General features: G+C 42.6%; 1 protein-coding gene across 1 annotated transcript; it reads left to right on the plus strand.

Moving 5' to 3' along the window:
* The first annotated feature begins 1472 nt into the window (after positions 1-1472).
* On the plus strand, positions 1473-26149 carry LOC147618041 (putative magnesium transporter NIPA3). Its single transcript, XM_086775277.1, has 9 exons — positions 1473-1899; positions 2000-2056; positions 15089-15179; positions 15313-15473; positions 15562-15689; positions 15777-15914; positions 16004-16096; positions 25381-25504; positions 25656-26149. Exons 1-9 carry the CDS (start codon positions 1764-1766, stop codon positions 25742-25744), a joined length of 1017 nt encoding a protein of 338 aa, XP_086631403.1. The 5' UTR covers positions 1473-1763; the 3' UTR covers positions 25745-26149.
* Positions 26150-27669: the final 1520 nt, after the last annotated feature.

Genomic DNA, 27669 nt, shown 5'->3' on the forward strand with positions numbered 1-27669 from the left:
TCTCATTAATGAGGAACCTAGTGTTTCATGCTCCCACAAAGCACATTAAGCTGCATGATCATTATATCAAGGAGAGGCTCATTGTAGGAGAGATTAGCTTGGTTGACAATGTGGCATATATGTTCACGAAGGCTCTCTAATGAGGTAGAAGTTCGAAGCTTTTCACAATGCTTTGGGCTTATTGCCATTTGGGGATTGATTAGCCCAATGATCTCTATATATGTTCAGATCATCACTACAGGGAAGATTTGTAGCCATTTATATGGTAGTAATGTATGGACGTAGGCTAATAATGGGCCAGGGTACTTTTTTCCTCTTTGTGAGGGTTTTTCCCTCTCGCGAGTGTGTGTACACACTCTAATGAGTGTGTGTAAGTGAGGGATCTTATCATGTCACTTCACTTGTACTTTTCTCATTCTCATCTATCTACTTTAAGTGTTATGCTTCTCTCTATCTCTCCCTGATCGCGGTATCTCGTGTGTGTTGCTAAGGTATTTTATGGCCTTGAATAGGGAGAGGGATAGTTCTCAAAAAGGCATGCTAGTGTGGTGTTCAAGTCAAGAGCTTACCTTATCCTTGTTGTCAAATCATGTGTCAATTACACCTTCCTAATGTGGGTGTTGTTAGAGTGGAGACAAAGGAAAGAACATGCTCTTTCCCCTTAATTATTAAAGATTCCCAAAAAGTATGGTTTTGAATTAGTACTTGATATCCCCTTCTAGGCTTCTATTTTTTTTAACTATTTTCAATATTGGCCTCAACTAATGAAGCATATAAATGTGATTTTTGTTTAAAAAGTATAAAGCAATTGATTGGTATCTTCGTAAGTGATCTTATTTTGCTATAACGTAATAGAGGTCTCTTCTTCAATCTTACTTCTAAGATGGCGACTTTACTTTACCATTATGCACTTCTAGTTCATTTGATTCATACAATGACTAATTTCAATGAAATATACAGGCCATTATTTGTGTTGATTCATTGAGAGCAGCTTACCTCTGATAGGTGCCAACTTAAATCAAGTATTTCTTAGAATGTTCACACACTTGGAGTGCTCAAACTATAAAAAAATGCATTTGACATGGCTTATTGCATATTTTCAAGCACACTCGACTCATTTGCACTGCTCATCAAAGAAAAGTTGTGTGAATGAATCTTAGATTTATGAGTATATAACACTTCAATGGAATCTAGTTATTACTGAATATCAAATGCATTTGCATAGTTATTATTGAATATCAAATGTATTTGCGTGAACATGCATTGTTATGTAATTTAAGATGATTACATCCTGTGTTCAGTTACTTGCTCTCATCGAGGATATGGTGCTAGGTGCTAGCATTGGGTGGAAGTCATCTCTCATTTTTGATGTCATCTTGATCTAGTGGCCGGGTTCACATTGCACAAACCTAGTGGCCGTGATACATTTATTAGCGCGACACACACGTTCTTTACGTTGAAAGTTGATCGTCGTTTGTGAGAGAAAGAGACAGAGAGAAGAGCCCCTTGTGCAATTTGATCTCACCAAACGGGCGGCGAGAGAGAGAGAGAAAGAGGGGGAGCGCAGCGCGAGGGAGCCCCTTGCAATTTGATCACAACGCAAACCGAGAGAGAGAGAGATAGAGAGGGAGGAGCTTCGGCGAGCCCCTGAATTTGATCACAGTACACGCAAACCGAGAGAGAGAGAGAGGAGCTTCGGCCTGCGCGAAGTGAAATGTTGGTGGGCGGCTGAGTTGTGGTGGCTAGGAATTGGGCGGGCGGCCATGGCTTCCGAGTCTTTGACACCGGAGAATGTAAAGGGCCTGGCGCTTGCGCTGGGGTCCTGCATCTTCATTGGATCCAGCTTCATCATGAAGAAGAAGGGCCTCAAAAGGGCGGGAGCTTTGGGTCTCTCTGCAGGTTTGTGTACAGTTAAAACCCCCAAAAAAAAAAAACATTCAGGCCTTAAGATCTCACCTTATCTCACAAAATTTTGTTTTTTGTTTCTATAAAAAACCAGGTTCAGGAGGCCATTCTTACTTGCTGGAGCCTCTATGGTGGGCTGGGATGGTCACAAGTAACGCTTTGCCTTTCTTCCTTGCAAGTTCAACATTGGTTTCTAAATTCTCTTTCACTTAATGTTTGCAATTTCTTATTTAGGTATTTTTTTATTAAGAGTTAATGATTAATTACATTCTCTTAAGAGTATTCCTTAGTCTTGGGTCAGGTTGATTAATTTCTTAGGGTATACCTTAGATCAAATGCATTTCACACATGTGGTGACAGCCCATGCACGTGATACAACCTCCACATGGATGCATACTGTTGCATGCCAATTTGTGGGATCTATGAAATGCTTTGGATATGAAAGTGAGTTAAATTATAACCTTAGAACCTCTCAAGCACCGTCTTCAATATTAAAGCCTCTCAATGGGCTTGAAGGATAGCAACAAGTTGTTGGATAGTCCTGAGGCTAGATGCTTACGGTAAGTACAATTCCCAAGGTAATTTATGCACTCTCTCTCATGATTCCTATGTAGGATGCAAATACTCTATGGCGCAAGGCTTATGTCAATGGTAGAGTGGCTCATGTTTTGGTGGTTAGTGGAAGTACATATAGCTTTGTCAATGCAAAGTGTTTGTGTAGTCTCAAATTACAGCCCATATTTTTGGCAACTTTACATGAAGTGCATGTGGCAAATGGGGCATTTATGAATTGCACAATGGTGTGTCATAATGTGAACTTAGAGCTCTCAAAGGATTACACATGCAAAGCTAATTTATTGGTTCTTGACATGGGGTCCATTGACATGGTTTTGGGAAGTGATTGGCTCTCAAGTCTTGGCTCTTTTACCATGAATTTGGAGCAAGGCTTCATGATGTTTATGCATGGGGGGAAGATTATCACATTAGTGGGTATTAGTGTATCAAAGCCCACTTTTATTAATACTACTCAACTCAAGTGAGAGCTCAAGAAAATGGGCTGTGTATGCGTTACAACTTTACAAGGAAGAGAGCAATAGGGATAGGAAAGATATGCGTTGGATGAATATAAGGAAGTGTTTGATATATCCAAATGCGTGCCACCAAAAAGGGAAGTTGATCATGGAATAGAGCTCGAGCCTAATGCTAGGCTTGTCACAACAGGCCACCATACAGATTGTCAAAAGTGGAGAAACATGAGATGGCAAGGCAAGTACAAGAGTTGATGGATATGGGATGGGTGGAGCTAAGTCAATCTCCTTTTGCATCTCCCTAGTTCTTGTGAAGAAGAAGGATGGCACCTTTCTTATGTATATGAATTATCGGGATTTGAACAAGATCTCTATCGGGAATCGGTATCCCATACCACGGATAGATGATCTTTTGGATGAATTGAAAGATGCATGTTTCTTCACAAAGATTGACTTGAGATCCGGCTACTACTAACTAAGGATGAAGAGTGGTGAGTGTAAAACCACATTTACAATTGAGAAGGGTCTCTATCATTATTATTACATGGCTATGCCATTTGGATTATGTAACGCAGTCGTCACTTTTTAAGCATTGATGAATAAAGTGCTTCAGTCTTTCTTGTACAAGTTTGTGTTGGTATTCTTTGATTGGCAAGGGGATGTAACATGCGGAAGCTTCGTGGTCGAATCGGTAACTTCAATGCTCAGAATTCAGCAATCTTTCGCGACGAATATAACGCACAAAACTGAAGTAGATGTGCTGAAACCGATTCCGTCAAGTGGGAAGACTCCGTTGGACACCCACACGCTTAATAGCACAACTTTAAAACCACAATTTGAAATGGACAACTTAATTCAACTTGAAATTGAAATGGAAAGATGGACACCAGCACTGGGGCCGGAACGGGCCGACCCCCCCTCAATATATGATATATTTATTGGGAGTATTTAACAAATACAATGCTCCATGGGTTCCAAGAACCAGATGATGTCCATGTACATATGAAAACAGTACCAAACAAATAGGCTCGAAGTCGAAATTCGATGTAGATGCTCGAAGCAGAATGACCACTAGCGTGGTCCAATCTCTACGGTCCTGTGCTTTCACTGGACTCCGCGGAGAGCGTCTCACTAGTGTTCCAAGACCACGCACAAACAAGCGCTCTCGTACTAACGCCTAGCTCTCCCGATCTCAGCACCTTTGGACCGAGGTTCTCCAATAGAGCTTGGACAACCCGGCACCGAACGGGTGTTGGCCGTATAGGGAGTCGGGAATCCCTTATCAGATTTAAACACAAAATACTTTACTTAAATCTGAAATTCACTTACTTGTGGATGGCTGATAGAGAACCAATACCCGTGGTATTTGTGTAGAAGATGTAGCCACCCAGGAGATGTGAAATCCTCTTGAAGATGTGCAACCTCTTTCAAAGTAGGAAATAGAGAGGCAGCCTTAGGAGTTTTAACACCTTGTTGAAGAAATAGCCACCTTGTTGGGATGGCACGGTCGCCTCTTGATGAACTTAGCGTAGCCACCAAGACAAGTACCACCACAAAGACCACAGCCGCTTGCTGTTAGAGGAGGAGTACCCACTTGCAAGGGAGAAGATACTTGGCTGCAGTGTGGGAAGAAGATGGCGTGGAGGAGCAGCTTGTTATGAAGGGAGTGGACACACACAGCTGCCTGCAAGAGAAAAGGGCAGCCACCTATGAGGATGGTGGGCAGCCCTGCAGGTAAAACAGGCGCAGCCTGGAGAGGGTGGGCAGCCTGCAGGTAACACCAGCGCAGAGGATAGGGCAGTGCAGCCTGTGGTTGTGCAACCGCCTACTGATGGAACCGCCTGCTGTCTGCCAGCCAGCCGCCTGTAGGAGTGCATGCGCAAGAGATGGTCGCCAAAAGATGGTCGCCGGGTGGTTTCTGCGCTGAAGGAGAAGGTTTTTTTTTATAAAAATTGAAGTGGTGTTACACTTTAGTGATTTCCACGCTTGCATGTGGGTGATTAGTGTGGGTAGGTGACCATGCCCACCCCCACACTCACTTAAGTGGGGCTCCCCACCTTGGCCCCTAAATGGGTGCCCAAAGGGGGTGTCCACATTTAAGTGTGTGTGAACAAAAGACTTTATAAATCAAAAGGTTAGAATATAAAGTATTTAAAATAACATGTGCCAGAACAGACTTCACGACTCACTGGCAGGCGTCCCCGCTCAGTAAGTAACACGTCAAACAGGCAAACACAAAAATACATGTCATGCGAAAACAGATTCAAACATGCAAATCATGTGTGCATGTGCAAATAGTAACATGGACATATCTCCCGTTCATGGAGCAAGTACAAAATATCTGTCGGCACAAAACTGGCACGACGTAAAACATAAAAACCTGGTCTTCCTATGGAGTGACAGTCCCATAGGTAAGACACAGTTCCAGGCACGAGTCTCCCTATGGTGTGACAGTCCCATAGGCAAAGCATGGCACGAATACTGGCTCTTCCATGGCGTGACAATCCCATGGGTCGAACACAGTCCAGGTGTCACAAACCCCTATATTCCAGGGACATGCCGATGCGTGTCAGGCCTAGAAACATGCGGATGCATGTATGTATTATACCTGGACATGTGTATGGATCATATGAGTGGATGCATATGAGTCCAAGGACATGGCAAGACATTTGTGGACTTTCGGGCGGTGCCTGTGTGGATTCCGGCCATGCACACATGGTGTGTTATGATGGCAGGCGGAATATTTTCAAGTACAAGAATGATGATAGGTGGTTCTCTAAGTTTACATGTGCACAATGCATAAATGATGCATGCCATAACTTTATTTTACCTTGTGTGACATTGTCTTGCTGCCTGGACAATGCTTGTTATTTTGGCTTGTGAAGTCCGAGGGACCGGGGACGCCGGGCACCTTGTGGACACGTGTGTGCACTCCTGTTTGGGCCTTAAACTGTGGGCTTATGGGTTTTGCAGGTGGTAAGTGTGTCTACACTCAATTTAGAGCTTACTTCATTTACTACTAAGGTTTATTGGTTTGCAGGTCCACACTCATTAATAAGTGGCTGGACAACTTATAATGCGTTCGCATTTGGTTGGACCAAAATTAATGAAGTCCGGACAGCTTATGGCCATTTCCCATTTGGTTGGACCTATACTTATAGAAACAGGACAAATGGAGCACTATGGGCTGGACACCTACCTGGACACCTTATGGGGACACATGTCAGCCAGCATGTGTACCCACCAGGCCCCTGAGGTGGCACCTGAAAAAGGCGCCTCCCTCAAGAGGCCCTTTTGGGCTGTTTTACTCATTATTCAACGTATTGGAGAGCTGGTTGGAGCTTTGGGAGTTGCTACAGGGCTGGTTGCTTGCTTCCCGGACTCACACAAGCTTGGACAACGATCCCCACACTCTTCTAAAGGGCTGGTTGGTAAATTTCAGACCTGCAATTTTTGGTTATTGCGAGTTTTGGGCTGGTTACAGGTGTCCAAAGTCAACTTGGATAGTACAGGACAGCTCTAGGGACCTCCACAGGGCTGTAGGACCCTTTACAGGTGGATTTCTCGCGACAGAAAGTTGCTGTTTTGGACTGGTTATTGCACAAAACAGGCCCGACAGCAATGGAATATGTGAGCATGGATGTGTCTCAAGGATTCCTGGTATAGCAGGTGCTTAGGGCAAGCATTGGGGACACTTGCTCACGGAGAACACAGGTTTCTGGATCAGTTTCTCGCGTGGAAACAAGGCCTAAAGATCCATTTACATCTTGTGCAGGGCGGAGTACCTGTGAGGATTGTGATACTCTTGTGCAGGGCGGATGTACATGTGAAGAGGCTGCAGGGCGGATGTACCTGTGTGTAGGGCGGATGTACCTACAGATTCTCTTGTTTGAAATGTATTCATTCATAATGTATTTGGAAGAATCAGGTGCAGGCTGGTGGTGAATCCCTAGGCACCCGTAATCTTGTACTTTGCAGACTCTTTTGGTAATATAACCTAAAGGGGGGGGGGTCAGCCTATCATCGGCCCCTTTATGTGGTGTACTGTCACTTTCAGCTTTGTGGTTGTAATGCTCAAGTGTTAAGTGCTCAGAATCTTGTTCACATTTATACGATTCCAATACACGCGTCTGCCTCCCGTTACACCAGGTCATACATGGGTGGCACCAGTCTGGCTCCCGTCCATACGACACCATCCTGCTAACACATGGGTGGCACCAGTTTGGCTCCTGTCCATGTCAGCAAAATACTGGCCTCAAGTGAACGAGATGCAAAAACTGGAGATGGACCAAATGGTCTGCCAATTGGTGACATCCCCCCGGGCTTCTAAAGAGTTGACCTCAACTGAAAAGCCTCAAGATATGCCTGCAACAACTGTGGATAATCAACAAAATAGTCTTCATTTACCCACTTGGCATCAATAGGCAAATAATTCTTAAACTTCACAAGGTATCTCCTGGAAAGCTTTCCTGCAGGTAGCTTTCTCTCCTTGTGGAAAACAATCTGTTCTGGCTGGAGGATCTTCTCAAGCTCTTCAATCTCTGGCGGATCTTCTGTGACAGGCTCATCAGGATCTGGCCCCACATATTTCCGAAATAGACTCACATGAAAAGCATTGTGAATCTTCCAATGACTAGGTAAAGCAAGCCTATTGGACACTTCATTGATCTTGTGAATCACCTTGAAGGGTCCATAATAGCGAGGAGAAAGCTTAGGATATGATCCTTCTCGTCCTGGCCTCTTCCGAAGCCTAGCCTTCTCAAATTTCAGCAATACCCAATCACCTTCTTTGACTTCCATGTCCCTTCTATGCTTGTCAGCAGCCATTTTATGCTTATCCTGAGATCTTGCAATGGCTGTCCGCACCTGACCAAAGGCAACATCCAAGTCACGAACATATTCATCAGCTGCAAAAATCTCATCCTTGGTACGAAGGATGGGTGGCAATACCACTCTGCCATAGATAATCTCAAACAGAGCCTTTCCCGTGGAAGCATGGATCGTATTGTTGTAGGCAAACTCAACAAGTGGAAGATACTTCTCCCATGCACTCTTTTGATCTGCCACATAACACTTCAATAAATCCAACACGGCTGAATTTGCAGCTTCACTTTGGCCATTCGTTTGGGGATGATAAGCTGATGAAAACTCAAGTTTAGTGCCTATATTATCAAACAAAGCCCTCCAAAAGAGGCTTGTAGTCCTGGGATCTCTATCCCCAACAATGGATTTAGGCATACCATGATGCTTGAAAATATTAGCAAGAAAAAGCTTTACCATATGATCAGCTTTGATGGTTTTCTTGACAGGCAAGAAGTGAGCTTGCTTGCTAAACCTGTCCACAATGGTCCAAATAGCATCATTCCCATGCTGGGATCTAGGCAAATCCATAATAAAATCCATAGTAATGCTTTCCCAAGGTTGCGAGGGAATAGGCAATGGCTGAAGCAAACGTGGAGGTTTTTGCCTATCAAATTTCACCTTTTGGCAAGTAATACATGCACGCACATAAGCCTCAATGTCTTTACGCATGCTTGGCCAAAAGAAATATCTCTGAATCATGCGAGTAGTAGGCATGATACCTCTATGACGGACATATGGTTGAGCGTGACATTCGTCCATAACCTTTGGACGCAAATCCTTCACCACACATAGGCAATTATCCTTCATAAGATAACCCTCGTTGATAACATAAGAGGCATGTGAATGACCAGCCATCAAATCAGTCCATATATGGTAAAAATCAGCATCCAAATGATACAAATCTCGCATAGCAGATAGGTCGCCATGAGAGGCCACTGAGACGGTAGCTACATAAGGCCTCCTGGATATATATATATATATATATATATATATTATATCATTCACCTTTTGTAGAAGTTAGAAGCCAGGATTAGCATGTAGAAGGGGTTAGAGGTCACCCCTTTGGGGTAGACCAAGGGCCTAGAATATGTACAGACATTTGGTCACCTTTTTGTACCGTAATACAAGAAAACCCTAACACCAACTCTCTTTCTTCTTCTCTCTCCTTTGTCTTAATCATGTTTATTCAGCATCTTGTTCTTAATCAAGCTTAGGGATGTGGATCAGTATAGTAAGGCTTTCGTGCATGCAACATTGGTATCAGAGCATTCAGGCTTAGCCACGAAGCATAGTCCCAAGAAGGTGCATAGATCCACTAGAAGAATGCAACAAGGGTAGTATATAGAGTGGTCTGCAACAACAGGCGAAGTTGGAGGAAAGCTGTCTTTGGGGGTATGTACACAGAACCAGTACAACATTAGCTCTCAGATCAGTTCCAAAGGCCTAGCAACAGGCATGATCAGTTCCGGCAGGTGGCCCACTGCTGTGGTAGGGAAAGGGATAGCAAGCATAGGCACAACAGTGGAACAAATGCTTAGTTCTTCAGACAAAGTGGAGATCAAAAGTGGAAGGTGTTCAGACAAAGTGTCAAAGTCAGAGTATCAAGTCAAAGTCAGTAGTCTAGGGAGGAAGGATGACAGAGTGTCCACCCCGTCATCAAGTTTAGCAGGAGGGGATGTCATACGCACACCCATGCCATGGCCTAATCCTCAGCATGAATAGCATACTCACTGTTTAGGACAATAGTTAGGACAACATTTAGAACATCATCAACATTAGAATAAGCATTGTGGCGGGTATGGGAACCCAGTCAGTAGCCATAAGAAGCATTCATATAGCAGTCGACAGCTATTTGGGGAACCCAAGCAAGCAGGCAGCCAACATCATCCAGTCGGCCAATCGAGGGGCATGCAAGGAAGTAAGTGTAGCATTTTAGGGGGATATTTTATGAATATTCTTGTCCAGTAGCAGGTCGACAACCGTCCAACAGGTTGACCGACTCCTCTAGCACACACACGCACGCACACACACACACACACACACACACACACATATATATGTATGTATGTATGTATGTATGTATGTGTGTGTGTGTATGTATGTTTGTATGTATGTATGTATGTATGTATGTATGTATATATATAAGTGTAAGCAATCATTCATCATTCACCTTTTGCAGAAGTTAGAAGCCAACATTAGATGTAGAAGGGACCAAAGGTCACCCCTTTGGGATAGGCCAAAGGCCTAGAATATGTACAGACATTTAGTCACCTTTTTGTACCATAATACAAGAAAACCCTGACACCAACTCTCTCTCTTCTTCTCTCCTCTGTCTTAATCATGTTTATTCAGCATCTTGTTCTTAATTAGGCTTAGTATGTGGGTCAGTACAGTAAGGCTTTCGCGCGTGCAACAAAAACTGTCTATGATGATGGGTTACCGGTTGCCTATGTGTGTTCATGTTGGCAAGGATAATATAGCCACCTTATGCAATATCTCTACTGATGCCTATGCTGGTTGCAAGGATGTAAGTACATTAAGGTTGAAGGCATGCATAAATGGGAGGGTGGCGCATGTTTCAGTTGATACTGGGAGCACACATAGCTTCATCGACACAAAATCTAGTCTCAAATTACAGTCCATAGGTTTACCCTCGTGGCATGAAGTTCAAGTGGCTAATGGGGCAAAGATGGATTGCACATTGGTATGCAAAGATGTGAGTTTGATACTCACAAGTGATTATTACTTGCAAGGCTGATTTACTTGTCTTGGATATGGATCCCATTAACATCGTATTGGAATGTGATTGATTGGCAACTCTTGGATTATTTCACATGAATTTACAACAAGGGTATATGAGTTTCATGCATGGAAATGATGAGGTTACATTGACCAGAATTCATGTGCCAAGTATTAAGAAGATCAATGCAACACGACTCAAGAGGGAGCCAAAGAAAATGGGATGTATATATGTATTACAGCTTTGCAAGATGAGGAAAAGGGTGAAGTTATGCATAAAGGTACGAAGGAATTGTTAAAGGAGTATGAAGATGTGTTTCAAATGCCAAAGTGCTTGTTGCCAAAACAAAAGGTGGATCATGGGATAGAGCTTGAGCCGCATACCAAGCCCGTCAACAAACCACCTTATAGATTGTCAAAAGTGGAGAAGGATGGAGTGGCGAAGCAAGTGCAAGAGCTCATGGACATGGGATGGGTTACTCCTAGCCAATCACCTTTTACATCACCTGTCCTCTTGGTCAAGAAGAAGGACGGCACTTTTGTTAGCAGTCATCTCCTGTCTGTACCATATTACTCAGCAAGGAGTGAGGGCCTCTGTTGTGGGTATGCCCGCCTGGTTAGAAGCTTTCTCCATTTTTCCTCACTATCCATATTTTTCCCTGTTTTTTTTGGTCGTGGGGGACTGTTTTTTGTTGGCCGACTTCATCTACTGTTGGCCGACTCACTTGGGATTCACCCAGCCGTGGAGATCTTGTTTTGCAGTGGCTAACCAACAGCCCAAGGTGGTATATATACCCTTGCCCCCCACACCATGTTGTACTAGATCATTTGTATATAGTAGAGTTTATACAGCTTCTCTCTCTCCTACAATTTTGCATTTTTGTTCTCACATGTGTTTGTCTCATTTCCGTTGCCCATTCCGACATGGTATCAGAGCCCCAGGTGGCGTGAAGTTTGGAGACAGTGAGAGCTTGAGGGTTTTTTGTTTTTTGGTGCTGATTGGAGAATTTCTGGGCTGTTCGGGACGTGGAGAAGCAGGTAGAAGGCTGCCATCATTGCTGGACAGCCACCTTGCATAGCAGTTGCAGCCTCTTCTTCTTTTTTTTCCCACCCACCGTCCCTTCATGAGACCTTGTGAATCCCCGAGATGGCAGATTTGCTTGAGATGGCTGAGAAGCATGTGGAGATCCCCACCCTGCAGACGTTCCCAGTGGGCCGATGGTTGGACGGGACCAACTATGACATCTGGAAGGTAATGGTGGAGTCTGTCTTGGAATCTTATGATTTGGCTGATTTCATTGTGGTTGGAGTTCCAAGGCCAGAGTTAGAGGAGGAGGAGCTTTCACTTTTTCTACTAGGAAAGAGCGGGAGGCTCAGGCACAGTTATAGGATCGTGTCAATGTGTGTGCGCGTTCTTTCATCTTCCTTAATTGCACACCCCAAGTGATCAATCACATCAAACACATTTCCGAGGGATTTGGCAGCACTTGACTTCTTTGTACAATAGGGTATTGCCCATGAAGAGGATTTCCCTATAAGTGCAGATGCGAGTGATGATTCATGCAAAGTCTTCGACGATGCGAGAGCACATCAACAAACTCTAGGCTCTTGAGCAGAAGGTTCTTTAGGCTGAGAAGGAGATATCTTCAAAGGATATGGCCACTACCTTGCTGTCTAGCTATAGCTGAAGAATTAGCACCTTTCTCGGTGCTCCGTTGAGGACATTTCCTCCAATAGTGACCCTTTTGGCCACAACAGTTACAAGTTCGCTTGGCCTTCAAGGCATCGCGATCCGAGTCGGGCTTCTGCTTAGAAGACTTTGCCGGTGAAGACTTCCCTTTGCCCTTGTTGTTGTTGTTGCGGCCTTTCGACTGCTAGCCAATCAAAGCCTTAGAGCCTCTGCCCTGTGGAGGGTTCGTAAACCGTTCCTAGTCCAAAACCATCGGCACAAGCTCCTCCCATGTAAAGGTGTTGAGCCTCCCACTAGTGTTCAAAGAAGAATAGAAAGCTGGGTACTGAGGGGTAAGATGGCAAAGACTCCAACTTTTGTGCACTTGGAGATTATGAACACCGAAGCTTCATCTTCTTCGAGCAAGGAGGCGGTTGGTCTCAACGCTAGGGATACTCGGGAGTGGATTCTAGACAGTGGTGCTTCTAGGCACATGACTCCTTCCTGAGTGTTAGTACAAGATCTTCGAAGGCAAGCAGGTCACATCCTTATTGGTGACAAGTCCACTATCCCTATTCACAGTGAGGGCAGGTTGGAGATCATTCCCGATGGCGTGGGGGGAAGCATTTCTCCCAGGTTCTTATGTCCCATCTCTTGGTTTTCATCTTTTGTTAGTGCATGAGGTTTGCAAGACTGGCATACGGGTGGAGTTTGATGAGCATTTTGTTGCTCTCCATGACAAAGCAACAGGCGAGGTTGTTTGGGAAGGCGGAGTGGAGAATGGGATTTACAAACTCGAAGCACTCTCTTCTCTGACAAGTACTCAGCTAGGTGATTTGTGGTAGTTTCATCATGACCACTTGAACGTGGATACGTTGGAGTGGGCTTTTTAGAACTAGATGGTGGATGGCTTGCCAGATGTTGGCAGCAGGCAAGGACATTCCAGTTCTTGGTTCGTCAGGCAAAGGAGCTTTTACAGGTAAATATGCAAAGAGTGTCGGAAGAGATTTGCAAAGCTGAAAGCTGACGAAGACTCTGCAAACTCTGCTTCTTCGACAAGGAGCAACAACAGATGGAAAAGCAAACTCTGCTTATTTGATGTACTAATTCTTTCTATTTGCTACTTCCCTTAGTGCTAGGCTTCATTATGGCTGAGTCTGCCCTGCATCTCCGGAGGTTTGACAGAAACTCAATACAAAGGCCTTCGTGTGAATATATGCTCTTATGTGTGTGTGTGTGGTGTGCGTGTGTGAGAGCATATCTTGATACAGAGTTCTACACCCACTATTGGGCACTGATGACGTTAGTGGGGATGTCGTAGTATCTAGTCCATACTATGCATAATGGGTTTGATAGTTATATAGTCTTGTGGGTTGACTACCACGAGCATATAGCATGCACGTTCCTAAAAGGTGAATTTGGGCATGTTCTTGGATTCATCTAGGTATATATAGTCCATGATGAGTGGGCTTTCTAGCCACATTATCACTATATGGAGAGGGATGTTAAATATTAATAGTGATTAATGTGGGAATAAACAAGTGCTAGGTGATTGTGTAAACTAGCACTTTGCTGTGTAAGTTCTTTTTGTGGGAACAATCTCTTCATGTGAGCAATGATGTGTGGCAAAGTGACACTTATTAGGGACACTTGGCATTATAGTTTGACATGTGGCATATGCGGTGGAAGCATGTGTATGCATCTTGTAAAGAGGAGTCTCTCCGTCAAACAAGTTGAGCAAGCATGGAAGGTCAGTAGGCTCAAAGATCCAAGGTTGGAGGAGCTGTTGTAGACCTTGTGAGTAAACCCTAATACCCAACAGTTTGGACGACAATAACTCGACCAAGTGGCTTAATAAAAGCCTGGGATGTCACAATGCATTACATCATACAAGAGGGTTAAAAGTGTGTACGCCGTACGGACCCTAGCCACCTATGTCAGCTTGCTTCCCCTAATCTCTGGACTCCCCTACCCTACTAAATTCGGCCCTAATATTGAGGATTAGTGTTAGGTAAGTAACACCTTATGGATTGATTCTGATTTTATTCCTGATTAATTCTGAGTTTAGGGTAGGTATCGCATGGCTATGTTAGGAATAACCTTTAGTTGCCCGACCAGATGCGTGATCGTTGTGACCAGGCTTGCCCGGCCTCTGCCATACATTATCTAGACACGCCTGACTTGTCAAGACCATAGTCACAAGAAACGTTTCGAGGTTTTGAAGGTTTTTTTCTGAAATGCTTCATTCCTCACTAAAAAAACCGTAGGGTTTCAAACACACACACACATATATATACATATACATATATGTATATATATATATATATATATGTATATATATATATATATATGTATATATATATATATATATATATCTGTGTATGTATCTCTCTCTCTCTCTCTCTCTCTCTCTCTCTATATATATATATATATATATATATATATATATATATATATATATATATATATATATATATATATATGTATGTATGTATGTATATATTTCTTTCTTTCAAAAGGAGGGAAGAAGTGGAAAGAACTGAAAGAAGGGAGAAAGGAGAAGAAGAGGGTAGGGTAGGAGAGGAGGAGGAGGAGGAGATGAAAGAAGCAGCAGGTGCTGGCCTTAGCTTGTAGGAGGGGGCGATAGTGAAGAGGTGCAAGCTGGTGGGCTGTAACCTGTAGAAGAGGCGCAAGCGAAATGCGAGCCAAATAGGCGGAGCTGAAATCATGACGAAAATTGGGAAAAAAGGGAAAAATTGCGACCTTCAAATTTGGGCGAAACGCCTCCAAGCAAAGGTTTTGCATGTTTCGTAGAAATGCTTCGCATTAAAACGTAGGCTGGTTTCTTGTTTGCTTACGTTCACTTAAAATGCTATGTGTACAGTGATCGTTGGAGAAGTGGCAAACTTTGCAGCGTATGCATATGCGCCTGCCATTTTGGTGACCCCTCTTGGTGCGGTCAGCATTATAGTCAGGTAGAGGACCATATGATGGTATTTTTTGGGCTTTATTTGATTTAATGTGCAACAACAAGAGGCTTACAACATCATCGCATGACATGTGTGTACCAGTTTATTGATGTAACCAGAGTGGGTTTTTCAACTGCAGTGCTGGTCTAGCGCATGTGATTTTGAACGAGAAACTCCATGCCCTTGGAATCTTGGGGTGCATCATGTCGATAGTGGGCTCTGTTATGATGGTTCTACATGCCCCGAGGGATCGTAGTATCAGTTCTGTGGAAGAGATTTGGGAGCTTGCAACACAACCGGGTATTTGGGGAAACCCTCTTTCTCTTACACAATTGTGCTGTGCAGGGAGGTTGATGTTTTTTCCCTAAAACTGTTTTTCTTGTTGCAGCCTTTCTGATGTACATGTCCTCGGCCTTTGCGCTGGTTTTGGTCTTGGTCATCTTTTTTGTACCTCATTATGGGCGGACACATGTAATAGTGTGTATTAGTATCTGCTCTCTGGTGGGCTCACTGACGGTATGGTATTAGTTCATATAGCAGGTTTGTACAAAATACAGTCCTCACGTCAGGAGTCGGAAGCTAATCTGTGCTTTCTGTGAACAGGTAATGAGTGTGAGGGCTCTCGGGATTGCCATCAGATTGACCTTTGACGGGGATAATCAGTTTTTCTATGCACATACGTGGGCGTTTTTAGCCATGGTTATTGTGTGTGGCCTAACACAGCTGAATTATTTGAATAAGGTGGGCTGCTTGTGTCAATGTTGTGTACAGAGCCCTGCCGGAAGGGTATACATTTCAGATTCTGAGAAATTGCCTTGCAGTGATCTCAGGCACTCGATGCGTTTGATACAACAGTGGTGTCTTTAATATACTATGTGATGTTTACATCGTTCACGATCCTTGCAAGTGTCATCATGTACAAGGTAAATAATACATCTTGGAAATGTATATTTCTTAAGTTTGACTGCTTTTTTAAGGCAAACAATTACATACGTACATACATGCATGTTCGCATGTAGACATCCAGGCATCCATGCATACCGTGCGTGCGTGCATGTATGTGTGTGTGTGTGTGAGAGAGAGAGAGCGTGTGTGTGTGTGTGTGAAGTTGCCTATCCCTATGTTGAGCCCAAATGAGGTCTTCTCAAGATCTTTCCTTCTTGGGATCATTTCCAAGTCTCGATTCCATAAGCTAATTCAATCATCATTGCTTAAGGTCCTTTACATACAAAGATGGTCATTCTAAAGTCCTTTTTTATACAAAAACAAGAGTGATTCTAAAGTCATTGGTATAGCTCTCGTATTTGGGTCTTATCCTATGTAGAGAATCTCTAAAGAAATTTTGGTCATTTTTAAGGATATTAAAGGCTTCTTCCTTGAAGGCCTCTTAAACTTATTTCAATCTTGATTTCTCAAGTTCAATCATCTTCACATTTCTTATGGATCGGGACTCTTTGAATTAATCACATCAATCCCTATTTTTCTTGTTCTTGATTTTAGTCCTAGTTCTTGTTCTTCATCAAAAGTCATTTAATTTGGTCTCTTTAAGGCTCTCTAAACTTTGCTTTTGAGGTGTAACTGTACACTTGAATGAGGTACTCTCAATCTCTTGATTTAAAGGTTAATCGAGATTTTCTCTCTCTAAAATATGCTTTTCTTGAGAGAGATTGACTTAATCTAATCATATTGGCTACAACTTGATTTTCTGGAGTCAATTTTAGAGTTTCAACCTAACCTTATTCTTAATCCTACTTTGCTTAGAAAGTGACTTCTCTTTCTCTCTCTAGAATTCTCTTTCCTTATCTTTCTCTTTTAAAAATCCTACCCTGATTGGGGAATCACAATGTCATTTCTTATATAAAGGGTCAATGTACACATCTATGTGCACAATTGATGTGCACATTTGTATGCATACTTGATGTACACATTTATGTGCATACTTTGGTGCACTTCTCATTTTAATTCTAAATAATATTAAAAATCAAGGCAACTCAACTTATTCTTCCTAAGGTTCAACCTCGTAAATTTAGATACATAAATACCAAAATATAGAGTTTATCTCTCAACATAAATTTTATCTAAGATCATTATGGCTAAGTCTGTCCTGTATCTGTGGAGCTCTGACAGAAACACAATACACAGACCTTTGTATGAATGTATGCTCTTATGTGTGTGCGCGCGCGCGCACGCGCGTGGGGAGTGTGTGTGTAGGAGCATATATTGATACCAAGTTTTACATCCACTATTGGGCACCGATGATGTTAGTGGGGATGTCGTAGTATCCAGTCAATACTATGCATGATGGAGTTGATGGTTTATTGTCTTGTGGATGACTACCATGAGGTTATAAATTGCACATTCTTATAAGGTGAATTTGGGCATGTTCCTAGATTCATGTAGATATATATTTATCTAAGATTATATTATTAAATTAATCTAAGATTAAGCTATTTGAATTAATCTACGATTAGGGTACTAGTATAAATCTATCCACAATTTTTACTATCAAACAATTTTCTATGTCTCCTAAGTACATTCAAATTCACTAATCTATTCACAATAACTAAGGCATATTATTATTAATTTATCTTAGCATGTTTTTCATGACACTATCGTAATGTGACCTATTCCAAACAGCTTCTCCATAGGTGATCTGGAATAGACTTTGCACCAAGGAAGTGTGCATGCATTTTATCTAAAATTAACTAATGCTGAATGCACAACTCTTGTTTTGCATGAATCACATACCACAAACGACTAATAAAAAACCATGGGTAATTTAACTACCACCTACCAACATAAATCCACCCAGTCTTGGCCAAACCATGGTTTTTTGGACCTTAGATAAATTAACTCTGCCAAAAATTAAATTAATGTGCACACACATATAGTTGTATCTACCAATTAATTTTTTAATGGGGATTCTTATAATTTTGGCCTTATTATTTTTAATTTAGTAATGGTACTTGACATAATAATTTTTATTTACTAATTTTGCTTAAGGAGTTTTTTTTACATTTATTTATGAGGCCTTGCATATTTTCTCTTCCTCAATGTGAATACTTTTTTTTTCACACTCAATTAAACTTACTACTTAGTAAGAGGGATCTTACACAAAGTATACTTACCTTTTCATTGCGAACCTCAATCCTATGACTTGTCCACCATGCTTCTGCAGTCAAAGATAGAACTCCATATTGGTAGCCTTTGAGCTTGATAATGGTAGTCTCAATGTGAATACTTTTTTTTTTCACACTCAATTAAACTTACTACTTAGTAAGAGGGATCTTACACAAAGTATACTTAGCTTTTCTTTGCCAACCTCAATCCTATGACTTGTCCACACCATGCTTCTGCAATCAAAGATAGAACTCCATATTGGTAGCCTTTGAGCTTGATAATTTGATCCATGATACCAATATAAAGAGAATATCCGACAGAGCTAGTACATCACTTAGGACATCTGGTATACTGGTATATTGAGTATAGTAGGTTGTACAACATTTAGGGCATTTGGTACACTTGGTTCATCAAGTACATTAGGCTGGTACATCATTTATGACTTCCACATACATTCCAATGCAATCCACACATTTGCATCTCCATCTCTCACCATATCTGCGTGATCTGTGTGCTGTGTACTTCTTTGTGTAGTTGCGGCCGTCCTCCTGTGCCAGCAGTGGTATTAGAGCTGCAGGGCCTGCCCAAAGCTTTGACTGGACATACCTGCACCTTCGACAGAGTGCTCCTTGCGCGATGGACCTTCTCCCTACGCCTGCTTGGCCCGTCTCTCTTCGCCACCGCTACCCTCGCCTTGCGTTGGCAGAGCTAGTGTCCAGTATTCTTCTCTCGCCCCCGACATCCGTCAACTAGGTTGCTCCAAGCTCGGTCTTCACTGTCCATCAGCTACTATAGTGCTCAAACCCCGGAGATCAACACCTTCAAAGTGTTACTTCTTTGTTGTGACAATTTCGCTCTAGCATCTCAGAGGTACTCCTTTGGATTTCTATTTTTGGGGCTTTTGTGAATTACATGCTTCGGTGCAAAATTCCAAGTGAAGGGTTCAATAAAAATTAGGGCTTTTCTGAAATTTGTGCTGAATTGCACAATTGGAGCTATAGGGAACACATAAATTTTGGGACTTTTGCGATTTGTGCAATTGGCACAAAATTGAGCCCAATGGCGGATTAAAATTTGGGGCTTTTCGCATTTGTGTGCAAATGGCACATCATACAACTCATTGGTGCACAAAAATTTGGGGCTTTTCATTCTACAGGCCTTGTTTGGATGTTCGTGCAGTGAATGCGTAGGGATTTGGATTGCAAGTGTCATTAGGACACTTCAAACACTTATTGCAGCCTTGTATTCGGGACAAAAAGTTTGCTCAGGAACTTGTGATTGCTTGGCATAGCACGCAGGTGCATTGGGATTTTGCCTATAGGTGCTTTTTAGAGCATACTTGGTTGCAAGTATTTGCATATCTCTTAGTAGAGAGATTTCAACATTATGGCTGGAAATACAATTGATATATTTGGGGTTTTGTCCCAAGAGGACAAATTGGATGGCAACACTTATTCCCTGTGGAGTTTCATGGATTGAAACCTTCTTGTGGCCAAAGGTTTATGAGGTTATGTATCAGGTGAAGATGTACGCACTACAGACATAGCACCTAACACACCTGGCTGTGGTGCTCAGCAAGCTGCAGCACCTGCTCCTCCCTCACAGGAGCAGAAGAGATGGGATACTCGTGATGCCCAAGCAATGGCTTTGATGATTACTTTGTTAGTAAAGCGATCAATTATGCTGCATATCAGGTCTTGCAAGACCTCACAACGAGCTTGGGATGTATTGGAGACCATGTATCAGGCTAAGAATGAGGCCAGAGTTGCCTTTCTTAAAAGGGAATTAGAAAATGTGTCCATGGAAGATGGGGACAGCATGGTTGATCATCTTACGAATATCCAAGATCTTTGGGAGGAATTGCGTAACATTGATGATGTCATTCCTAAAAAGGAGTCGGTCTCTAGAATACTATCATCACTGTCAAAAACAAACTTGTATTTCCACACGTTGCTCACTCTATCTATGTGGGGAAAACCAGAACCAATTTTCTTGAGGAGTTGGTTGGTTTGTTGCTATAGGAGGAGGAGGAGCAGCATCAGAAGAATAAATCTTCCATCATGTGTGGCAGTGATGGGGCTTTTGTTGCCCAAGGCAAGGACAAAGGAAAAGCCAAAACCAATTTTCAGCCAAAGTCTGATTTGGGACAGTCTTCACAAAAGGCTATAAGAACGATTCAAGAAAGCTCAAGAAAAAGGGCAAGTGTCACTATTGCAAAAAGCCAGGCTACTATGTAAAGAGGCTTGCAAAGGAGAAGAAAAGGAAAACAGCATGGTTGTAGATTCTTCTTCATCAAATGCAGTGAAAGATGATGCGTCAGTAAATCAAATGCAAGATGAGTGGACATTTCTTACTTGCAGTTATGATGCATCATTAGAGCATATGTCTGTCAGTGTCAATGAAAGACTCGACACATGGTACTTTGACAATGTTGGTTCTAAACACAACCTCTCAAAGGAATTTGTTTAAGAAGCATATGGCTGCCCCTGAATAATTACGGTAGTACAAGATCTCAAATACAAAAATATCTCTAAGCCTAATCTTAGACAAGGAACCTTTCCTTGGGAGCTCGCTAGATATGCATTCCACTTTAACACTTGAGCTTCAATGCCCATTTCTGTGTCCAAGAAACCATCTCTAGCACCTAGACCAAGCTTCGGGCGCATGAACTTTTGTACTGGATAATCCGCCATTCCCAAAGCTTGTACAATAATTCATGTTTAAGAATCTTGGAATCCACCAAACCCCTTTTCACATTGGAAATGTCGAGGTTGGTGACACCAAGCATCTGTGTATTTATATAGTTCAAAAAAAGCGGTGCACTTCCCAAGCCAGCTATCCAAGTGAAGTTCCTCACACTCTTTCTTCTCACTTGAAAAAGGTTCCGGATGAAAAGAGACTTACAGAGAAGGAGGATTAGTAGTTTTAGCATGGGGAACCTAGGAGTTTAGCCCCACCAACTGTCTTTGTAAATCAAGAACGGTGGAGTAACAAATGCATATGGAGGAGGTCGAGGAGGAGGTGAAGGCTGTCCAGAAGGTGAGATGGTACTTGAGGTGTAGAAGTCAGGTGTACTTGGTTGTTGAGTGGTACCTTCGCAAATTGCATGGAAGTATCGCTCATGAGTTCATATATAGATGACAAGGTTATGGCTGGCCACCAAAAGCATCCGCATGAACCCCCGAAGTTGCCTGTTGTTCTGCCATGGAATAGAGGATGTCGAAATCAGCAAACATGCAGGGAATTAAGAAGTGTAGAGGGTTAAAGATGGTCGCTAATAGTGGTAGATAGCATAAGCTGAAGCTTTTTGCAAAAGCACAACTCATAGAGGTCGACTTTCAGCCCACGCATCAAGCATGCAGGCTTTTATGAGTAAGTACCCCGAAAAAGCAAGCTTATCCCCAAAATTATTGGGCAGCCAGCTTTTTCCCTTTTTGCTCCCCCTTTTTAGCATAAAGGCCACTTATACGTAAATATGCCCAAAATGGCCCCATGCACATGGTTTTTTTTATGAAAGGCCATGTGTTGCTGTAGTGCGCTCATGTGTTCTCAGCCAGGTGTCAGTCTCATTGCCCGCCTTGCACACACGTGTGGACCTGCTGTTGTACGGCCAGCCATACGGCCAGTAACACAAATATCCACTTATTGTTTATGTGCCTCACTGCCTAGACAGCGCTGACATCAAGTAAAGAGCATGTCCAGCCAAATAAGCAAATACACACACACATAACAAAAAGCTCCTGCTTTTTGTGTTCTCTATGGAAAAAGCTCTTGCTTTTTCCATAGATATGCAACGATTTCAAAAACTGTCTGAGCATACCTAACCATAGCATCTTCTCTGCTCACCTCTAACCCTGCTCTGTCTTCTGCCACGAGTGTCCCATGCCACCGGACCTTGGAAGACAAAAAGCAGCCCACAGATTAGAACCCAAAAGATCCACACAATGGATTTTCTCCTCTGCTTTCGAAGTGTCCTGGCTTAATTCCAACAGGTCTGGCTCCGACACCAATGTAAAGCCCCCAAGCTAACAGACGTCGTGATTAAGCATGAACAAAAAGGAAGCACACATGTGGCACCTAGCTCACCACCCAACCATAGAGCCGTTTAGGCTCACCGCCAAGCATAGGGAGACAATAGCATCCGAGACATGGCTCCACGTGAAAAGTCCCCGTGGCATCCCATACCACCAGTACGCACCCATTGGATGTAAGCACGGAGTAGTCTCAAGGCCTTGAGACAAGGTCTAAGGAGCACTCTCTCAAACTAGCTCATAAATAGGCCTCCTATAAACTAGGAGCCAAATATAGCACTTGTCTCATAAAAACTACTAACCCCCCAACTTAAGATGGCTAACCCCTAGACTATGGTTAACCTAACTTGAAGTTCTTAACCTTGATTAGTCTTGGGATGTAACAAAACCTCTACCTAAAGAGAGTGTGGTAGCGTCCGCATATCTTATAGTAGACTGGGCATCTAAGTATGTAATGCTCATCTGACCATCTTTAACCCTCTACCTGCATAATCGTCTGTTCCATGGGATGCCCTCTGCTCTCCTCGTTCAATCCAGAGGCTACGTGACGATACCCTTAGCATTCCTCATGGCATGGGATGTTTCTGTGGAGATAACTGGGCCTCTCAATGAATCCGTTGCTAGCAACCCTGAAGAAAATCTATCTGTAAGATTGGAGCTTCGTGGAAAGCTCAATGGGAGATATCCATGTCCGGTCTGTATGAAGCTGGGCCTGATCTAGGCAGATGATGTGGTTGATCCCCTGTGGTGAGAGCAAGAAATGGGGAGTTTAGGCTAGGGACAGAGGTGGTCAATCTGAAAGCCATGTGACTCAAATGAATTGGTGGTGTGTGCATACCAACAAGTGCTATGACCTTTGTGTGCCAACTTTCTAGATGACTCCAAAGCTAACCGTGGGAGGGGATCTCTGTGTGATGTTTAGACATTGTATGAGGAGGGGCTGATCCAAACTCGGTGAGTACTATGTATGGCATGTGGCATTGATGGCTTACTTTTGATCATGCATGACAAGATCATAACTTGTAGTTTCTCCACTCTTGTCTAGTCTTCCGCCCCCAAATCTGGTCCCAGAAAGATGCTCCATACATTACCATTGAGCGAACCAAAGTATCAAATAGCCAACGTTTCCTGAAAGTGCTTTTGAAAACAGTCTCTCTCAACAAGCCAGATCAGCATATCCTCATGACAGACGTGCCTGGGCAGCTGGGTGCATAGTAAAAAGAGGACTACTAAAAGTGATCTCAAAATATACAAATGATCTAACCAACTCGCTCAACCTCATCTCCTCTGTATGTGAAGGAATGTTTGGTTGCAATGGGGTAGGAGGTGTTAAAAGCATAATCTTGGTCTTCCCAAGATTTACTTTGAGGTTCCTGTCATCACAGAACGCCTGCAATGCATCAAGGTGGTGCTGTAATCCCTTGGCCGATGTCGAGATGAGGACTATATCATCCGCGTATAAGAGGACATGTATCATCATTTGTGCTAGCCGCAATCCCGTGTCACCTTATGAGTCGATGAAACATAGATCTCATCAATGTACAGCCCAAAAAGTGTTGGAGATAGTAGACAACCCTGCTGGTCATAAAGTCATTTAGTGCCATGGCACCCCAAATCATGTCAAGTGGGTAGTGGAGCTCTTGCAATCGCCCAAATAGTTGGATCTGGGTACAGAATTAAAAGCCTTGCGGAAATCCACAGACAATAAACCCATTGCCAGTATGCCCTAGCCTCGTCAATCATAGCCCTTAAAGATATGATCCAATGTGGATTAGTTCCTCCTAAAGCCTGCCTGTGCTAGTGCGCTCCGTCTTTCTCTCTCTGCTAGAGTACCAATCTTTGCCTCCAATGCTGCCCGATAGATCTTGGCCGAGGTATGGGCAATTATGATAGTTCAATAGTTATTGGGCCGTATTGAGAAGATTTGCGCCAGGATAGGAGCTAAGATGGTGAATCCATGTGCGAAGTGCTCTATGCAGAGGTCCTCGTGATCCTTGGCTCTACCATTGTGCAGTTTCGATAGTGAAGGCGATACAATTATGGCCGTAAACGGCGCCAGGAAGCCTGTGGAGATTTGAATGCGGGACCTCCCCCTTCCCCTGATCACAAACCCTCACCACTACACACCCATTGGCATGTTTCTGGGTATCGCAAAGAATCCATCCTCAGAGAGTCTCAAGAAGTTATCTGAGTAGAACTTACATTTCATAGGCTTTCCAAGGGCTAGGGTCTGTGATAGGTGTGGGGGCTCTTTTTTCTTCAAGAATGTGCCAAGTTCCTGAGGTATCTTCACTCAAAAAGAGCTGGTATAACTCTTGTTCCCATCTGGCAAGAAACGCACACTTCTTTTGACGAGTGAGTCTATGGAAGATGCGTCGCATCTCACGTGCTGAAATCAGCCCATGTTCACTCTCCCATAAGAGGGCCTCCGAACCCACTGACAAACTTGCTGAGGAGCATGTGGTTTAGGGAAAGTTGGCATGGGTGGAGTCATGCATGATGGAGGAGAGTTGGGATGTGATGGTGGAGATACGGAGGGATAAGTCCAGGGATGAGATGTGGCGGGGGAGGTTCTCATAGATGTGGCAAGATTGATGGAAATGGATGCGGGCGAAGCAGGTGGCATGGGGTGTGGGTGTGGGGGCTAAGGTGGCGCATGAGATTGTGAAGGAGAGGTATGTGTGGTCGGGTAGGCTAGTATGGGGCGAGGGGGGATGGTGGAAGTCTAGGATATGTGATATGTGGTATGAATGAGAGAGAGAGAGAGAGAGAGAGAGAGAGAGAGAGAGTACATACATCCATGATGCATGCATGCAGACATACAGACATACATAACTGTTCATACATCCATACATAACATACATATTGCATGCATGCATAGTACATAGGTACATAGGTACATACACACATACATGAATACATACATACAGGCATATGCATGCCATGCCCACACATTACACACGTGCCATGCCCACACATTACACATATATATCCACTGCTTTGGGCAGAGGGCCTTTACTGAACTTAGCTTGTGTGTGTGTGTTAATATGATCCAGAATTGGCAAGGCCAGGCTGCTACAAGTATAATCTCAGAGATGTGTGGTTTCTTGATCATCCTATCTGGGATGACATTGCTACTTGCCACCAAGAATCATGGGGATTCTGATTTCTTTGGAATCAGTGAGTCTCTTTTTTTTGTAATTGTTTTTCTCATGGTAATGTGGACCCATTCGTCACATTGAAAGCATTCAACTGCAAATGACCAATCTCGTGCAATTATAGGCTTCATTTGAGTGATGACTCTGATTAACATGTTGGGAGATGTGAACAGGTTTATATTCTGCCTTTTCTCCGTCTCTTTCAACACAACTTATTGGAGGAGTTGCAGACCTCAAGCATCTCGAATATTCAATCAAATGAATCATAAAGGTACGCATAGTTTATTCTTCCATGCCTGAACGTGTGACAGACTATGAAAGTCTGTTAATCAAATGAATCATGTAGATGCACATAAGTTGTACTCCCATGCCTGAATATGTAACAGACTATGAAGGTCTGTCACACTGTGGGAATTTGCTCTTAACATGGGATTCGAGAGGCTCGTTTATCCTCTTTATTTGCATACGTCTTGTTGATTTTGAGACCAGTTTACACCTTGAATGCCTCAAATATGTGGTTGCTCTCACTGAAACTAACATCACTATCATGGGTCTACACATAATCAGCATCACCAAACCATAGATCTGAGTTTCAAGCATTGGAACCCTCAATGTTGTCATTCAGTCTTTTGTAATGATATTAGAACTCATGGCTTTTATTGCTTTTCGTTCTTTGTACATGATGTGTGTATGCGTGTGTATACATGTTAGCTATGTATGAATGATATATATCCAGTACATGCTAATATGTAAGATGGGTTTTGGTGTTCAAATTTTTCATGTGAGCAAAGCATTCTCTTTTATTGGATACACCAAGGAGAACTTACCGATGAGCTTAGATAAATCCCCTGAGAATAATCAATTGTAACATAAGCACTGTTGCACTCTACTACAAAAAGATATACACAATCCAGCAAGAAAGAACTTCTAAATTAAAGTAGTATGTTGGTTGTACATGATTAAGTAAGAGTAAAATCAGAGAGTAAAGGGTCCATTTTAGTAACAGTTAAAAGGAAAATTACTCCTCGGCTTTTGATGAGGGGCCTGTTTTTGCCAGTTCCAAATTTCAAATTCTCTCTTTCTCTCTCTCTCTCTCTCTCTCTCTCTCTCTCTCTCTCTCTAACCACAACTTCTTCTTTGGATTTTAAATTTGGTTTTTAACCCTCTTCCTTACTTTATTTATGTGTGTCTCATTATCAACCTTTGTCATCCTCCTCTTCTCATCATCATCTTCTTCTTACATTGTCATAACTAAGTTTTTGTATACTTATTTTCAGACCCTCTTCTTTTTCATCCCCCCCCCCCCCCCCCCCCCAAAGTGCCCAGAAAGAATAAAAAAGTAATGCACTAACCTTGAAAAAGTTAAATGCTATTATTATTCATCAAGACCCTTATCCATCAAAAGAGTGGGAAAAAGTCTCCGAGAAAACTTGCATAAACAGAAGGTAGCTTTATTCCATTGGCTCCAAACTTATCTATGACATAAAAAACATCTCGAATGGTTTTCACCCTATTGATAGTGTCAAAAAAAAACAAAATTTAAAGAGTGCATTAACCTTAAAAAAGTTAAATGATATTATTATTCACCAAGACCACCATCTCTTTCCAATCACGGAATATGTGCTAGAATGATAACATGAAACAAGGTTTGCATCTTCTTTGATGGATTTTGAAGCTACAATGTGTTGATAGACCCAAAGGATCATGACATTCACCATAAAATTAGAGTTATGTTGTTTGGCTTAACTAATGCTGTGGGCACATTTCAAAGATTAATGTATACTACATACAATGAATATATATGAAAATTCCTTTGGGAGCTATGTTGTTTGGCATAACTAATGCCTTGGGGACATTTCAAAGATTAATGTAAACTACTTGCAGGGAATATCTATGAAAATTCTTTAAGTTTTTATGGATGACTTTGCATCTACTATGTGGAAAAGCACATCTTTGTTGTGTGAGAAAGGTCTAGAGGGATACGCATGCACTAGATCTCACTTAGCCCTTTGAAATTCTAGGGACACATTACCTCCTTTTAACAAATAAAAGTAAGATGCAACTCATTCTTGAGTTGCCACCCTCGACTGACTTCAAGGGTGTCTAATGCTTTCATGGATACCACCAACACTACTGACACATATTGCCTTCTATCAACACTTTTATCATATTATATGCCAACATAAT

This window comes from Cibotium barometz, chromosome 35 (assembly GCF_041138505.1).
Source record: "Cibotium barometz isolate CiBa-2024 chromosome 35, ASM4113850v1, whole genome shotgun sequence".
In the NCBI taxonomy this organism is placed as follows: domain Eukaryota; kingdom Viridiplantae; phylum Streptophyta; class Polypodiopsida; order Cyatheales; family Cibotiaceae; genus Cibotium; species Cibotium barometz.